We start from the raw sequence: 17,869 nt of genomic DNA, 5'->3' as shown, positions 1-17,869 counted from the left end.
CCATAAAGCTGTTAGAAATTTAGATACATGTCAGAAAAGTAAAGAATACAATTTGAATCAAAAACCAGTGTGACTGTGTTTTGGGAGAGACCTTCATCTAAAATATAAAATAACTGCCTGGCTAGATTCAAAGGGTTTCTCTAGGAAAAGATTCCTTTACTTTTTATTTTTTATTATTTTTTAATTTTTAATTTTAATTTTTTGTGGGTACATAGTAGGTGTATATATTTCTGGGGTACCTGAGATGTTTTGGTACAGGCATGCAATGCATAATAATCACATCATGGAAAATGGGGTATCCATCCCCTCAAGTATTTATCCTTTGTGTTACAAACAGCCCGGTTACACTTAGTTATTTTAAAGGGTACAATTAAATTATTATTGACTATAGTCACCATGTTGAGATATCAAATACTAGGTCTTATTCATTCTTTCTATTTTTGTATTCATTAACCATCCCCACCTTCCCCCCACCCCCTTCAACTACCCTTCCCATCCTCTGGTAACTATCCTTCTACTTTCTATCTTCATGAGTTCAATTGTTTTGATTTTTAGATCCCACAAATAAGTGAGAACATGTGATGTTTGTTCTTCTATGCCTGGCTTATTTCCCTTAGCATAATGACTTCCAGTTCCATCCATTTGTTGCAATGACAGGGTCTCATTCTTTTTTATGGCTGAATAGTACTCCATTATATATAAGTACCACATTTTCTTTATCCATCCATCTGTTGGTGGACACCTTAGGTTGCTTCCAAATTTTAGCTATTGTGAACAGTGCTGCAACAAACATGGGAGTGCAGATATCTTTTCCATATACTGATTTCCTTTCTCTTGCGTATATACTCAGCAGTGGAATTGCTGGATCGTATGGTAGCTCTATTTTTAGTTTTTGAGGAACCTCCAAACTGTTCTCCATGGCAGTCATACTAATTTACATTCCCATCAGCAGTGTATGAGGGTTCCCTTTTCTCCACATTCTTGCCAGCATTTGTTATTGCCTGTCTTTTAGATATAAGCCATTTTAACTGGGGTGAGATGAGATCTTATTGTAGTTTTTATTTCTCTGATAATCAGTGATGTTGAGCACCTTTCCATATACCTGTTTGCCATTTGCATGTCTTCTTTTGAGAAATGTCTGTTTAAATCTTTTGCCCATTGCTTAATCAGATTATTACATTTTTCTATAAACTTGTTTGAGCTCCTTATGTATTATGTTTATTAATCCCTTGTAATGTCAGTAGTTTGAAAATATTTTTTCTCTTCACTTTATTTATTATATTATTATATTATATTATTTCTCTCTTCACTTTATTTATTATATCCTTTGCTCTGCAGAAGCTTTTTAACTTCATGTGAGCCCATTTGTCCATTTTGCTTTGGTTGCCTGTGCGTGTAGGGTATTGCTCAAGAAATCTTTGCCCAAACAAATGTCCTGGAGACTTTCCCTAATGTTTTCTTGTAGTAGTTTTAGAGTTTGATATCTTAGATTTAAGTCTTTAATCCATTTTGATTTGATTTTCATATGGCAAGAAATAGGGGTCTAGTTTCATTCTTTTGCATATGGATATTCAGGTTTTCCAGCACCATTTATTGAAAGGACTGTCTTTTCCCCAGTGTATGTTCTTGGCAATTTTATCAAAAATCAGTTCACTGTCCATGTATGGATTTGTGTTGGGGTTCTCTACTCTGTTCCATTGACCTGTCTGTTTTTATGCCAGTGCCATGCTGTTTTGGTTGCTATAGCTCTGTAATATAATTTGAAATCAAGTAGTGTGATTCCTCCAGTTTTGTTCTTTTTGCTAAGGATAGTTTTGGCTATTCTGGGTCTTTTGTGGTTCCGTAGAAATTTTAGGATGATTTTTTTGCTATTTCTGTGAAGGATATCACTGTTATTTTGATAGGGATTGCATCAAATCTGTAGATTGCTTTGGCAGTATGGACATTTTAACAATATTGATTCTTCCAATCCACGGACATGGAATATCTTTCCATTTTTTGGTGTCCTCTTCAATTTCCTTCATCAGTGTTTCATACTTTTTTATAGAGATCGTTTTCTTTGACTAAGTTGATTCCTAGGTATTTGATTATATTTGTGGCTATTGTAAATGGGATTACTTTTTAAATTTCTTTTTTAGATTGTTCACTGTTGGCATATAGAAATGCTACTGATTTTTTATGTTGATTTTGTAATTGCAGTTTTACTGAATTTGTTTACCAGTTCTAATAGTTTTTTGGTGGAGTCTTCAGATTTTACCAATATAAGATCATATCATCTGCAAACAAGGCTAATTTGATTTCTTCTTTTTCAATTTGGATGCCATCATTTGTTTCTTTCTGTCTTTTCTTTTTTTTTTTTGAAACGGAATCTTGCTCTGTCGCCAGGCTGGAGTGCAGTGGCGCGATCTCGGCCGTGGCCCCGTGTGATCCCAGGTTCACGCCATTCTCCTGCCTCAGCCTCCCAAGTAGCTGGGACTACAAGCACCCGCCACCACACCTGGCTAATTTTTTTTTGTATTTTTAGTAGAGATGGGGTTTCACTGTGTTAGCCAGGATGGTCTCAATCTCCTGACCTTGTGATCCGCCCGCCTCGGCCTCCCAAAGTGCTGGGATTACAGGTGTGAGCCACTGTGCTCGGCCAAAACTGCGAGTTTCATTCTCTTGTCTGATTATGCTAGCTAGGACTTTCAGTACTATATTGGTTAACAGTGGTGACAGCAGGCATCCTTGTCATGTTCCAGATCTTAGGGGAAACACTTTCAATTTTTCCTCATTTAGTATGATACTAGCTGTGGCTGTGTCATACATAGCTTTTATTATGTTGAGCTATGTTCCTTGTATACCCATTTTTTTGAGGGTTTTTATCATGGAGAGATTGAATTTTATGAAATGTGTTTTCAGCATTAATTGAAATGATCATATAGTTTTTGTCCTTCATTCTGCTGATATGATGTATCACACTGGTTGATTTGTGTATGTTGAGCCATTCTAGCATCCAGGATATTTCCCACTTGGTCATGATGAATGATCTTTTTAATATATTGTTGAATTCAGTTTGCTAGTGTTTTGTTGAGGATTTCTGCATCAATATTCATTAGCGATATTGGCCTGTAGTTTTCTTTTTTTGATGTGTCTTTGGTTTTGGTATCAGGGTAATACTGGCCTGGTAGAATGAGTTTGGAAGTATTCCCTCTTCCTCTATTTCCCAGAATAGTTTGAGTAGGATTGGTATTAGCTCTTCTTTAAATGTTTGGTAGAATTCAACAGTGAGGTCATGAGGTCCAGGGCTTTTCTTTACTAGGAGTCTTTTATTACAGCTTTGATCTCATGACTTGCTATTGGTCTGTTCAGGTTTAGGATTTCCTCATGGTTCAGTCTTGGTCAAGGTTGTATGTGTCTAGGAATTTGTCCATTTCTTCTGGATTTTCCAATTTTTTGGCATATACTTGCTCATACTGGCCACTAATGATCCTTTGACTTTTTCCACTATTAGTTGGACTGTCTCCTTTTTCATATCTGCTTTTTTATTTATTTGGATCTTTTCTCTTTTTCCCTTAGTAAGAAAAACCAACTTTTTGGGTTTTTTGTTTGCTTTTTTGTTTGTTTTTTTATTTATAACATAATTTTATTTTAATACACCTATATGTTTGAATATTTGAAATCTCAATCACCTTCACAGCACAATGTTTCTACAAAGCATTCTTTCCTTTAGCCTCACTGTATATTTTGTCAAATGACATGACTGTTCCTAATTCATAATTGGGACCCAAACCTAATGGAAAATACTACTTCATGTATTCAAAAATATTTGTGGTCTTTTTCTACTACGTATATCTGGCATTGTTCTCAGGACTGGACTCTATTAGTTTTATTATGAAAATGTTAACATTTCTCCATAGAGTTGTTTTACAAAAACACCTGTTTTTCAAAAACATTCTGGGGAACAACCTGAAAACTTTTAAATAACATTTAGAGCATGGATTTATTTTAAAAATTACCTGATCCCTTTTTTAATGCATATTGTGACTTTCTTTAATCATGAAAAGTTTTCAACATTATTTTGGCATACCTGAAAGCTTTTAACTGTCCTTAAAAACCCCAACTTTGCAATAGTAAATTATTTAATGCATCACAAAATAGTCTTATGAACCAACTCTTTGTTTCACTGATCTTTTGTATTGTTTTCTTCATTTACATTGCATTTATTTCTGCTCTGATCTTCGTTATTTCTTCTACTGTTTTGGGTTTGGTTTGCTCTTGTTTCTCTGGTTCTTTAAGATGCATTGTTAGGTTGCTTATTTGAAGTTTTTCCTCTTTTTTGCAAGAAGGATAGATAATAAGCCATATTTATTTTAAAACATAAATTTAAAAGTACCTACATCAATTATTATTAAATTGAACCAGCAATGTATAAAATAAATAATGCATGGAGTCCAATTTCAGATGGCTTCACACTAGAAAACCTAATTAGTATAATTAAACCACTTCAGCAAAAGAAAAGAAATAAATATTTCAATGGATGGGGGAAATGAATTTTTATTATTCCAAAATAATTCATGATTTTGAAGAACTCTTAGCAAATAAAAATTAAAATGAACTTTCTTAACATGATAAGCAGAATCTAATGAAAGCTTACAACAGTCACCCCAAATGACAAGAAGTTAGATCATTCCCTTTGAAGACAGGTTTTTCCTCTTTTTTGATGTAGGCACTTATAGCTATAAACTTATCTCTTAGTACTGCTTTTACTGTATCCCATAGGCTTTGGGATGTTGTGCTTCTATTATCATTTGTTTCAAGATGTTTTTCAATTCCTTCTTAATTTCTTCATTATCCACTGGTCATTCATGAGCATATTGTTTAGTTTTTATATATTTTTGTAGTTCCCCAAATTCTTCTCATTTTTGATTTCTAGCTTTATTCCATTGCAGACAGAAAAGATGCTTGATATTATTTCAGGTTTTTAAAATGTTTTATGGCTGGTTTTCTGACCTAACATGTGGTCTATCCTTGAGAATGATCCATGTGCTGAGGAAAATAAAGTGTATTCTGCAGCCATTGGATGAAATGTTCTGTAAGTATCTATTAGATCCATTTAGTCTACAGTGCAGATTAAGTCTGGTGTCTCTTTCTTGGTTTTCGGTCTGGAAGATAGATCCAATGCTGAAAGTGGGGTGTTGGAATCTGACTATTATCGTATTGGGACCTATCTCTCTCTTTCACTGTAATGATATTTGCTTTATATATCTAGGTGCTCCAGTGTTGGGTGCATATATATTTAAAATTATTATATCCTCTTTCTGAATTGACCCCTTTATCATTATATAGTGACCTTCTTTTTCTCTTCTTATTGTTTTTGTCTTGAAATCTATTTTGTCTGATACAAGTATAGCTAGTCCTACTCTTTTTTTGTTTGTTTGTTTGTTTCCATTGGCATGGAATATCTTTTTCCATCCCTTTATTTTCAGTCTATTTGTGTCTTTATAAGTGCAGTGTGTTTCTTGTAGGCAACAAATCATTGGGTCATTTTTTTTTTTAAATAAATTCAGCCACTCTATGTCTTTTGATTGAAGAGTTTAGTCCGTTTATATTCAATGTTATTATTGATGAGTAAGGACTTACTCCTTCCATTTTATTATTTATTTTCTGGTTGTTTTGGAAAGATCCCTTTAAATTGGGCTTTCCTTTCAGCAGCAATTCATGTGAGTTTCCAGATCATTACCTACTTGATGAGGGGCTGGGGGCAGAGTAGCTTAAAGGCAGAGTGTGAAGGGCAACTGCCAACTGTTGGGCAGTTGGAGATTGATCAGAATGTATGTCAGTGGGAAACTAGGATTCGATTTACACAAACCCAGCTGCCTGATGATTTCTGCACTGCCTGTAGGATATATGGGGTGTCCCCATTTTCATGAGGAGGAATGAGCAAGCAGTCTAATGATGTGCCACTTATACAATTAGCAATTCAGCAAGTTCAACTTCAAATAAGCAGTTCTGAATTCTTCTTCCTACTCCAGGGGCTGTCCCCACTACTTCAGTGTCTATCAGCTTTTCTGAAAGAAGAGACACCATGGCTACAGGGAAACCATGGTGGGGCTGTGTGTGGAGGCAAGTACCGCCTAGTGTTGGATGCAGACTGCAGCTGTATCCTTTGCCCTTAGGCAGGAAGAAACTCCCACAGCATCATCCCAGCTAAATAGTAGCTTGGATGTCACAGTCAGACAGGCAGCCCCAGCAACCTTAGGTGGTACAGCAGTTTCTGTGGGGAGATTATAAAGCCCTCTGTGGTTATGAAGGAGTTGACAAGCTATTCTGATGGCTTTCTGCCTGTTTTCCTTGGATCCTGAAGACAAGGGCAGTCCAAAGTTATTCCTGGGAAGTGAGAATCAGGCATCAGCCAAGGCTTTGTCAGAACTGGGTTTGCAGATGAGGGCTCATTCAATGTTCATTACAATTGCAAAAAATGAACATGTGAAAACTCACTTGTAACTTGAAGGGGCATCATTTCTAATTGGGAGATAGCCACAGAGAAACGAAGGGGCCAAAACATTGCTAGTGTGAAAAGCACATAGGCTTTGGAGTCAGATCAACCTGCAAGTCCCATTCTTTATGTCTTAGATGAATGACCTTGTCAAAGCCCTTCACCTCTGAGCCTTGATTTCCTCACCTGTAAAAGGAGATAGGAAAGAGCATCTTACAGGGGCTATTGTTCTAATTAAACAATGTCCAGTCCTCATGCCTGGATCTCTGCCACTGGCTCTCAACTCACCTTTTTCCTCCTATCTCTCTAGCATAGATTGCTGCATTCATTTTATTGTAGAGGGACCTTGGTACTTTTAAGACTCCTGAACTGGAATTCACAAGGTCTGAGAGATGGTTTTGACCCTGTTATGACTGTGTGACCTTGGTTGAGTCCCTTTCTCTCTCAGGACCTACAAAATGCAGAGTTTGGGCTTGATGGTCTTTAAGGGTACCTTCCAACTTTGATAGGTTTTTAAATGATGTCAAGGTCAAATTCTGAATGGCCTGGTTCACTGTGCTAGAGAATGGCCCTGATCATTTGGCAAGCACAACTCTTTCTCAAGGCGACATTGCCCTTCTTACCATTGTAGTTACATGGGCCCTGCTGGAATGAGTCACATACTCTAGCTTCTTCCACTTTCTTCCCCCCGTTGGTTATCTTGGCTTGGACTTTTTGGATTCTGTCTATATGTAATTTGATTGCATTTTCCTATAGATAAGAAATATAGGTATAATAGCAAGGAGCACCTCACCCCCCACTGCTTCAAAGAGAGAGAGAGAGAGAGACCTGATCTGTCTGCCAACTTCTCTTTCCCTGTGGGTCCCTGGCCCATCCACTGCTACCTGATTTATGTCCTAGGGGAGCAGCATAGCTATGGTGAAGATTTATACCAGGTTTTCATCTTCAAATGAGCTACTACCTCTGTTCCTTGTGTATTCAAGTGCTTGGCACTCATAGCCAAGCACTTGAATTCTGGAATTCAAAATGAAAAATAGTCCCATGAGAGGCCTAAAGAGAGGCAAACAGGAAGCACTTCAGAGTGTGCTGCAGCCTTGTACAGTAAGTAGGATGCAGTCCCCAGCTCTCAGTGGAGGTGTGATATGCCCAGAGAGATTATATACAGTGATCCCTCTCCACATTAGTGCCTTGTGTAGGCATGGTACACAGTGCATTAGAATTAGACAAGGTGTAGGATTTGGAGACAGGAAATATTGAATATTCCCATCTCAGCGCCTTCACTTATTAACTGTATGACCTTGAGCAAATTTCTCTTTGAGCCTCTCTGACTTCCCTGTAAAGTGAGAAGAATGCTGCCTACCTCACAGGGTTGCTGTCAAGGCAAAATGAAATATAGTTAGTACAGCTGAGTGGCTCATGAGCCTGGGTCCCAGCATCCTACAACTCTGGATTTGAATCCAGACTCTACCACTTATCATGCAAGTCCCTCTGAGCCTCAGTTTTCTCATTTAGGCAATGAGTATAGACTTTTGTTCAGGATGAAATGAGATAATTCCTATAGTGTGTGGCATCTGGCATGTAGTAAGCACTCATTAAATGTTAGCTAATGGTATGATTGTTATTGTTTGTCATTTAGGTAAAATTTCCAATAATTCTAGAAAAGATGTTTTGTGTACTCTGCCAGATGGTTTGGCAAACTTGGTCCATATTTTATATGCTTAGGAAAAAAGCACTGGGTATTTTTTGGTCCTGGTTTTGAAACTACAGGTAAGACATGAAACTGAGACTCCTCCAATAAAAGGATACCTGTTTCCTCATGGAAAGCAAGTTTGCGCTCACAATGGTGCTACACCTTCATGTAGACAGTTGTCTGAAGCCCACAAAACTGTTGAAGTGGTCATGATATTTCAAAATTAGCGCCTCCATCGGGATCAGCGGTGTTAATCCAATTATGAATATTACACCTGCCAAACAGAAAGAATCCTTTAGCCACGGGTCTCAAGCACAGCCCTGGATGTGTGGATTTGCCACAGTGACAGAGACTACTAGCAAGGTGCATGGGGACAAGAACAGCAATGGCTTAAAGCCTTTTTCATGGATTTTTGACAATGAAGTTAATTATCCAGATGTTTCATGTACTTGACCCCGGACACTCAGATCTTTGGAAACATCTGGACAATGTGGGGGTAGTTTTCATATCTTTCATCAAAACCGTTAGTTGTATTAAATTCAGCAAGTTTCATTAATCACCTGGTTTGTGCCCTGTTAGGTATTATTGATCACAAGGAAGTCACAGTTTTATTGAGAAAAATTAGACTAACAGGTTTGAAGTGACCAATGAAAAGTAGGAGAGCCGGGATATGAACATAGTTCCATCAACTCCTGTACTTGTGCTCACTTCACTCTAGCACATGGCCTCTTTTCATTTGGGGCTGGCTGGAAGGAAGTTTCAGACCAAATCCAGTGGTTCCCACCATGCCTTGACTTCAGCAGAGACCTAAGCTCCTTTGCTGAAAGCAGGTGACATATATCCAAATGGACCATTTCATGTGTCTCCATTGTCTGATCCTTTTAGTGACTTGGTGGAATACTCCCTGAGAATGATCTTGATCCTTATTTTAGCACTAGCCAAATCATTACTTGTTAGGGAGTTTTTCGTTCTCTGTGTTTTAAATGTGTAAAAATGTGAATGAAGCAGTTATATCTTGTGTTGGCAGCTTGCCATCCTTGGCCTGTGTCAGCATAAAATATTTTGGATTCCATAGAGTAGCAGCCCCTTGCGATGCTGTGTAAAAGATACAATGAAAACCTTCCTTCTGATTTGAAACAGTGCTGAAATAGCATCATTTGTGGACCTTCCAGACCCAAAGATCTGAAACATGGAAATAAAATGGGATAAAATAACTCCCAGTACACATATATATACTTACCTTGTAAATGAAACTTTTCAGCCTTTATTAACAGAAAGCAGGCCCTGTTATACCCAGAAAATTTCTAAGGGATTCCTTATTCGTTCTTTCTTTCCTTTAAGTCAAAAATACTGTATGTATATGATCAAATTGAAATTCATCACTGGAACCTACCATACAAATACAGGTGCTTGCGTTTGCAGAACTCCAAAACACATATGAAAATCATTGTCAAGTTTCAGTTGAAGAAGTCAGCCTGTACCTATGCACATTTTTTTTATAACTCAACTAGCTCCCCCACATCATGAGTGGAAAGGCTTCTCGGAAGGGAAAACAAGCCAGGTTTTATTTTATGGCCTTCAATTTTGTTTTATTTTGTTTTACTTTGTTTGTTCAATGGCAAAACATCCTTTTCACTGCTTTCTGAAAGACTAAATTGTCAAATAGGTGCTGTGGGAATGTTTTCAGAAACAATGTATCCTGCCATAGCCAAGGACAAGTTATAGACAAACTCGTTTTCCACAAAAACAAGAATCCTTCAGTGTCTAGATTGTTAATTAGATCAGCACTAGAGGGCACTCTTATGATGCCAAAATGGGAAATTTTTACTAAAATCTGCTGGGCAGGGGTGTGAGAGAGGAGATGAGGAGGGGGCAGTTTCTGTAAGGACTGCAGACCACAGACAAACAGCTTAGACAAGACATGTGCAACTGAGAATTGACTGGATCGCCAACAGATAAAACACTATTTGAAAAGGGCTGTTTGGCAGTCTTCCCTATCAGATCCACTTGGTTTCCAAAATGCAGTCGGTGCTTTGGCAATATACGATCCAGGTATAAGGCATTATTTCTCAAAATGAAAGAGATACAAGAATCTCTGATTGTTACCATGTGATGTAGTGAAAGCACATTTACGCAGAAAACAAAATGTGGAGAGAAGCACAGGAGAATGTGTTTACAACTTAACAGCTACTGAGAAGGAAGAATTTCAAATCCTTGGGGTCTTTTATGGTTGTTTTCCCAATCTTTTGCAGCCCTTGCTCTGTGAATTGTTCTGAAGTGTTGTGTGATTGAGTCTGGGAGAGCAGGTGCTTGCTTGTCTGCTGCCCCTAGCAGGCTCTGATGGACACAGGGTGGATGATGTGCTGTCAAGTAAAGGGACAAATGGACTTGGTTTTGTCTCTGGCACTGATGTGCTCTGTGATCTGTGGCAAGTCCCTGCCCTCTCAAAGTCTCAGGGTCAGGGAAGGGTTGGGTGACACTAGAGGTCTCTAAAAGATCACTAGAAGACATATCCCTGAGTTTATGATTGATGATTACAGAAATAACTTTTGTTTTGTTTTGGTTTTAGAGACAGTGTTACTCTGTTGCCCAAGCTGGAGTGCAGTGACATGATCATGGCTCACTGCAGCCTTGAACTCCTGGGCTCAAGCGCTCCTCCTGCCTCAGCCTCCAGAGTAGCTGGGACCACAGGCACATGACACCATGCCCAGCTATTTTTCGTATTTTTTTGTAGAGATGGGGTCTCACTATGTTATTCAGGTTGGTCTTGAACTCCTGGGCTCAAGAGTTCCTCCCACCTTGGCTTCCCAAAGTGTTGGGAATACAGACATGAGCCACCGTGTTCGGCCAGAACTTCCCATATCAGTCATCCATAGCAGCCACTTGAGTTCCGAATCGAACAAGATATGGTAGGCACCCTGGGGTAGAAGGTGACTCTATGCTGTCAGTAGGATGGTACCGAAATGATTTTCCAGCACAGAGGGGCTTATTTGCCTGTATTAGTCATTGTTTTAGGTTTATGGCTCAGTCCCAATATAACCTCAGAGAGTTACCACACTAAGCCATCAGTAGGTCCCCTCAAATTTGCTCATTATGTCCAAGTTAAGCCTGATCCCTCACTTGTGTGCTAGGCACCAGCCAGAATCTCAGGCATGCCCATGTGTCCTTCCCTAAGGAGCCAGTGTGGGGCAGGGGCTCTGGGCACTTGATGGGAAGAGTGGCACACTGAAGACAGACTTATCTACTCTGACTTTGGCCCCAGCGTTTGCTAGAGGAATGAATGAGTGTTTTTGTCTAAGTCTCTGCTTGTAAGAACCTAGGCTATCCTTCATAGGAATGTTCCTGATTGAGTCAAATTCATTATAAAGTCTTAGAATGTTATTGGCCGGGCATGGTGGCTTATGCCTGTAATCGCAACACTTTGGGAGGCAAAGGCAGGTGGATAACTTGAGGTCAGGAGTTTGAGACCAGACCAGCCTGGCCAATATGGCAAAACCTTATCTCTACTAAAAATACGAAAAATTAGCCGGGTGTGGTGGCGGGCACCTGTAGTCCCAGCTACTCAGGAGGCTGAGGCAGGAGAATCGCTTGATCCTGGGAGGCAGAGGTTGCAGTGAGCCGAGATTGAGCCACTGCACAGCCTGGGCAACAGAGGGAGACTCCATCTAAAAAAAAAAAAAATGTTATCATGAACAGGGACCTTTGGGAAATCAGCTAGTCCAACACCATCACTGTAGAGATAGGGAAACGGGCAGCCATCTTCATTTGGGAATGGGGTTGCCCAGGGTTTCACAGCCAGTTAATGGCAGAGCTGGCATTGGGGTATCAGTTTTTTATTTCTATTCCAGGCCTCTTTCTGTTATCTTGTGCTATATTTTTCTCTCTCCTCCAATGTCCATTCTAGGGAATAAGTGACCAATGGCTCTGAACCTAAGGGTTTTTGACATAACTAGAATAGCTCTGTGTTTATGGATTGTGTCATTTAAGGTAGTACAAGTGGAAAGATATGAGGACACATCCCTATCAAAAATATGTCCTTTTTAAATGTCATAGGACTGGAGATCAAACCAATATAGGATCATTCCTCTGGATCTAGAAGGCTCTGAAGTCTTGAGATGCTCTTGCCCAAAAGCAAGGATCAGGTTGGAATCCTTGTCAGCTGGCAGGGAACGAAAGGATGGGAGGGTAGGTCTGGAAACCAGGTTTAGTATCTCGGGGGAGGGCAGACACTGTGAAAAGAGCAGTCAAGACAACCTCAGGGGACTTCACAGTTGTGCCAAAGGCTATTCCTTGGGATGTTAAAACAAATACTCAAAGAATACATATTTGAAAGAATATTCTAGGTTCCAGTATTCTCATGCCAAACATAAGGAGCTCTCTCTCATGAGGTATGCATGATTTCCAGTGGACTTGGCATGGAACAAGGAGGAATTAAGAGCGGTCAAACAGTAGAACACAGATGTAGGGGACAGCCCTCTCCCATATCAGTGATGTGGTTACTTTCCACATGGCCTTTACATGCACGTGTCTTTGAGCTCTGCTTTTGAAAAGCTGGTTCTTTTCCCAGGGCAACAAGATGGCTCAGCTACAGGGGGCTGCGAGCTGTGTGGCAGGCCTGCCGCAGACTCACTATGCCTCTAGACAATTCTCTGATTGATCTTCCTCCCTAGGTGACAGTAATAATGCCTAAAACGTATTGTATGATGACTGTGGACCTGACATTCTGCTACATGATTTACATGCATGATCACATCTAATCCTCCCAAGTACTTTAGGAATTACCCTTCTAGACTGAAACACATGGGCGTACCTACACATGTTGTTTGCTGTTGGTTTCTGCTCTGATAGGGCTGTCTTTTCTTCTGATTGGTCAGTTCCGATACCATATCTGTTGTTAAAGATGGTGATCATCACCAGTGTAGAAACTATACTTGTCCCCACTTTGTTTTTTGCTGTTTTTTTTGTTTTGTTTTGCTTTGTTGAGACAGAGTCTCACCCTGTCACCCAGGCTGCAGTGCAGTGGCATGATCTCGGCTTACTGCAACCTCCTCCTCCCGGGTTCAAGTGATTCTCCTGCCTCAGCCTCCTGTGTAGCTGGGAATACAGGCGCCTGCCACCATGCCAGGCTAGTTTTTGTATTTTTAGTAGAGACGAGGTTTCTCCATGTTGGCCAGGCTGATCTCGAACTCCTGACCTCAGGTGAGCCACCTGCTCCGCCTCCCAAAGTGCTGGGATTACAGGCGTGAGCTACCATGCCCCAGCTTGTCCCCATTTTGTAGGTGAGGAAATCAGGGCTGAGAGATTAAGGTGCCTTTGCAGTGTCATGCAGTTGGTAAGTGAAAGAGCGTTAGGACCAGAATCCAGTCTGTGTGACTAGTGGACTTATTTCATGGTCCCATACCACCTCTCAGGACTGTGCATAAGCAAAAGGCTGAGGTCAAGCATTTTAACACTTTGCAAGTAAAAAAGACCAGCAGCTTGTTTTGCATAGGGCCTTAAGAAACACCCAGGTCCTTTGCCTGGCTCCTCCATTCACCTCCACCAGTTTGAGCAAGAGTCCTTAGCCTGGGACTTTGGGGGCACCACACCCCTTTCCATTTAGGGAAATAAAATTTAGCATGTATTAACATAAGGCATTTTTTGCTAGGATATACTGTATTTGGCCTTCAGAGATCAAATGAGGAAGGTGGCTTGAGATACAAAAGGAAGTGGTGGGTTTCTGAGCAGCAATAGAGTAGGTGAGACCAGAATGATGGTGGAAGGGCATTCTACATGGGAGAACGTGGAAATTCTAAAACACATCAGCTCTTGGTGTGGCAGTTAAAGGGAGGGTGAGCACACCAGTTCAGTGTCAGAAAACAGAGAGGTTGAATGGACCATTTGCTTGGCAGCTCTGGAACAGTGGTAAGCAGTTATTTATCATAGAGTGTACTATCTGCTGCAGGTTTGCAATCTGACCCAAACAGTGTTGGTGTGGGTTTCTTAACAACTTCCTTCTCTCTAGCCGTTATATGGAAGTGTGTGGCTGTGGAGGTCTCTGCTAATGAACAGCCATCACCAATATCCCAGGCTCCTGGCAGATAAAGAACCTGCATGAACAGAAAGAGAAATGTGGAGGGTGGTGGCGGTGCCAGAGGGTCAATTCTTCATCAATTCGATTTTTCTTGTTTTTCTCAATTAAGTTTCCTTGTATAATTTTTCCATCATAAAGAATCTGCCACTCTATGTTTCAAATTAACAAAGCTGTTTCTCTGGACAGGATGATGTTCAGCTGCATTTAAATTTGGCCATTATGATTTTGGACATACTCCCATTTACTCATAAACTCTTTGAAGGCTGTGCTCTGGGCTCTATGAACTACTAATAGCATGTTGTACTGAGAAAATGACTAGGGATTGGTATACTTCTAAGTAACATGGCATGCAAATTCAAAGGAAAGCTATTAGAGAATGAAAGAATATTGGAACTGGGGGAATTTTAGAAACCATCTTGTCAAGCTCCTTCATGTCATACAGCCCACTGGGAGAGTGGAGAAGAGAATTTGCCCAAGATCAAATGAGTCATTGGTAAAACCTGGATTAAAAACCAGGGATCCTGATTCTCAGTCAAGGGCTCTTGGATTTTTACCTCATCCTGGGTTTTCCAGGTCTTAATTTGGATCCTTCATACGAAAGTGAACCGTTTCACTTTCATTTCTCAGGCCCTAAGCACCCACCCTGAGAATGTAAATGCCAAGCATAAGTGTCATGGTCTGAGGTTCCTGATTAGGATGAATCCACACCTGGAGCTTTTGGATTCCCAAGTCTCCCGCTATTCCCATTACTCCAGTGCTATATATGTGTTCTCTTCATTTTCATCTTTTGCCTTCCCTGCTGATTGGATGCTTAGTCAGTTGCCTAAGTACCATTTGAGTGACATTTAGTCACATCTTCTGGAAGCTGGCTCAGAGGAGGGTTATTCCTATGGCCTTTTCTCCAGCCAGTGTCTGGGTCATGGGCATGATAACCACAGCTCCTTTTGTCCATCCAGTGCTGCTGCTTTCCCAGGATGTGGCTTGCTGAGGGCTGATGAATCCCATCTTAGAGTGTCAGCCAGGCCAGCTGTTAAAGAACATGACAGCAACAAATGAGAAAGACTCTGTTGGGATGTGGGACTACAGTATTATGAAACTGCCACTTAGAGGCTTCCTGTTTTTACAGTATTTCAAGGTGCAACCACGTGGCATTCTCTGGGCAGCAAATGGCCCAGCTGAAAAGAAACCTGATTTAAAGCCTGTTGGGAGGGCTTTCCACAAGGAGAAATTATGAATTTATAATGTCCCTTCCAATCTGAAAGAGAATTCTTTCTAATGCAAATGTTTAATCTGATGCCATCAAGTATGTTCTCCATACATAAACAAAGGCATAAATAAAACAGGGAGAAACTCTTTCCTAGAATTGATAATATACAGTACATTTCTGTAGAACTCTTTTCCAAGCAGATGGCCTAAAAATATTCCACAAGATTGTAAACTCTGTAGAGTCAGGGATTTTTGTCTGTTTTATTCATTACTATATCCTCAGTACCTCTAACAACGGCTAGCACATAATAGATAATAAATATTTTTTAATAAAACATCATGATTAAAGGGCCTTTTAAAAGGATTTCATTAAAGAACCTTCCCAAAGAGAGTGTGTGTGCATATGCATAAAATGGGTTCTTAAAATTAATTCATTTTCTTCTAATTCGTATGTATCTTTTGTTTTACCTTTTCCCTATGAACTTTGGCTCACTTCCGATGACTGGCCACCCTTTTGATTGATACACCTGTAACATCTTCACGGATCGTCATTCAATACTCCACCTCTTCCCACCTGGGCTCCCAGGTAAGGCAATGAGCTTCCAAAAGTCTTCTCAGTGCAATCACCGGGCAAATTTTATAAGGCAGTCAAGAAATTTACCTAGAAATAAAAAAAATCTCAAGAGACAATAATAGTTCCTTGATTAAAGTTAAATTTGATCCTGTTCCCATATAAATCAATTATTTATACACTTAACATTATTTGAGAATTTGTATTAGTACAGTGAAATAAAAAAATTATGGCTTTGGAAACTGCTGCATACTTAACTTTGGAATTTTCTGATCCTAGGAATCAATATATGGCTTTATGTTTTCCTTTTAAAAATATTTTCTTGTGTGTATGTGTGTGTGTGTGTTTTGTCTTTTCACCCAAAGTTGTGTTATTTTTGTTCACAAGGCCAAATTTTGTGGAAGGGATCATAGCCTCTCTTCACTGTGTAGGGACTCTAAATCATGGGGTAGGTCAGTACACTGTAGATTACTTATTTCTTGCGGCTGGAGTAGAAGACGAGCACATTGGGCTTTGGATGGTAAGTCCACTAATAGGAGTGTCTTGTCTAACAGATTTGATGTTAGGCCTCACCAAGTATATCGCTTTTGTTTCTCATGACATTTGCTTCCCCAGCAGTCTTAACAGCTCAGAAACAGGGAAAGGGGGCTTAACCACACCAGAGACTGATAATAAAAGAGCTATGTATTGCTTCTCAAAAGATGATTCAAAGGCTCTGCTGCTAGCCATGCTATTAAAAAAGGCTCTCTTAACTAACTTCTAAGGCCTGCAAAGCATATTTGCTGTAAAGAAACATTTCTCCCAAGAAAAGGCACAGGCTATATAGCCCACTTCGGGCATAAAAGAAGTGTTGCTACATTGTAAAATTCCTTGTTCTGGCATAATAAAAAACAAAAGGCTAACTGAGCCCATTTGAACCCTCAAATTAGCAACTGACCTGTGTATAACTTCACAGTCTCTGCCTGCTAATAATATCAGAAACTCACACAGTGGAATGAGTGTTTTGTGACCCTTAAGACATACATTATAAAAACAGCTAAGCATGTTTTTTGAATGGGGAAACATTGCTTACTTTGATAGATGTCTTGTGTTTGGGTGGAAGGGACTAGAGAGATGATTTATATATCACCTTATGTGTGCTTTGAATTTTCATCTTTTTAAAGAGCATCAGTAAAGTCTAATTGTTCTTTATTTTCCTTTTGTTATTTGTGTTTCATATATTCCTGATAATATGAAAAATCCCTGCCAATTCCTCCTAGGACCTTTCAATCAGTCATTTCCATTTCAGTGATACCACAGGGTTGGGTTTGGTTTGGGTTTTGTTTTATTGGCTTTTGTTTTTTTTACCTAGATTCCCATTGCTGTCTGTGAAGGGGAATGGAATTAGCATGAGCGAGTGGTAGATCCATCATTCCCAGACCACAGCCCTCCAGGGATCTGGCTCTCAGTGCAGCCTTGCCCCTTTTAGCCTTCTGATTGGGAATCTCCCCATTACTTGAGAGGAGCCAGTGGGGAGCAAAGTGGAGAAGCCATCTATGAGCTGTTTCCCTGAGGTTTGGGAAGCTGGAGAAATATGCTCTTAAAGTACAATGGAAAACTTTTATTATTTTATCTCCTCTCCTACCAAGCTCTTGCTAGCGACTGGTTTTACTGTTCCTTTAACAGGTGGAGGATTTTTCAGATTCTAGATGCAGCAAGGTAAGTAACAATGTATTTTTAGTTTGACTGAACCCAAGTAAGCTAGAAAAAAGAGACTCGCAGTTGCCTGTCAGTTTAATTTCAGTACAACAAATAATTAAGTTTTTGGCTTGGACAAATTCTTTCCAGGGCTTTTTTTTTTTTTTTTTTTTT

At 39.8% G+C, this 17,869-nt stretch overlaps 1 protein-coding gene across 5 annotated transcripts in view; it reads left to right on the top strand.

Moving 5' to 3' along the window:
• HS6ST2 (heparan sulfate 6-O-sulfotransferase 2) overlaps nucleotides 1–17,869 on the top strand; it is a 331,407-nt gene that overhangs the window by 230,313 nt on the left and 83,225 nt on the right. For 3 of the 5 annotated variants that reach the window (XM_054472916.1, XM_054472918.2, XM_054472919.2), the window contains exon 3: nucleotides 17,684–17,716. The exons of the other annotated variants lie outside the window; for them this stretch is intronic. In XM_054472916.1, coding sequence (XP_054328891.1) covers nucleotides 17,684–17,716 — 33 coding nt within the window. The remainder of the gene's footprint in view (nucleotides 1–17,683; nucleotides 17,717–17,869) is intronic. 5 annotated transcript variants of the gene reach the window in all.

This window comes from Pongo pygmaeus, chromosome X (assembly GCF_028885625.2).
Source record: "Pongo pygmaeus isolate AG05252 chromosome X, NHGRI_mPonPyg2-v2.0_pri, whole genome shotgun sequence".
Classification (NCBI taxonomy): Eukaryota; Metazoa; Chordata; class Mammalia; order Primates; family Hominidae; genus Pongo; species Pongo pygmaeus.
This window is presented reverse-complemented; position numbering and strand designations above follow the sequence as displayed.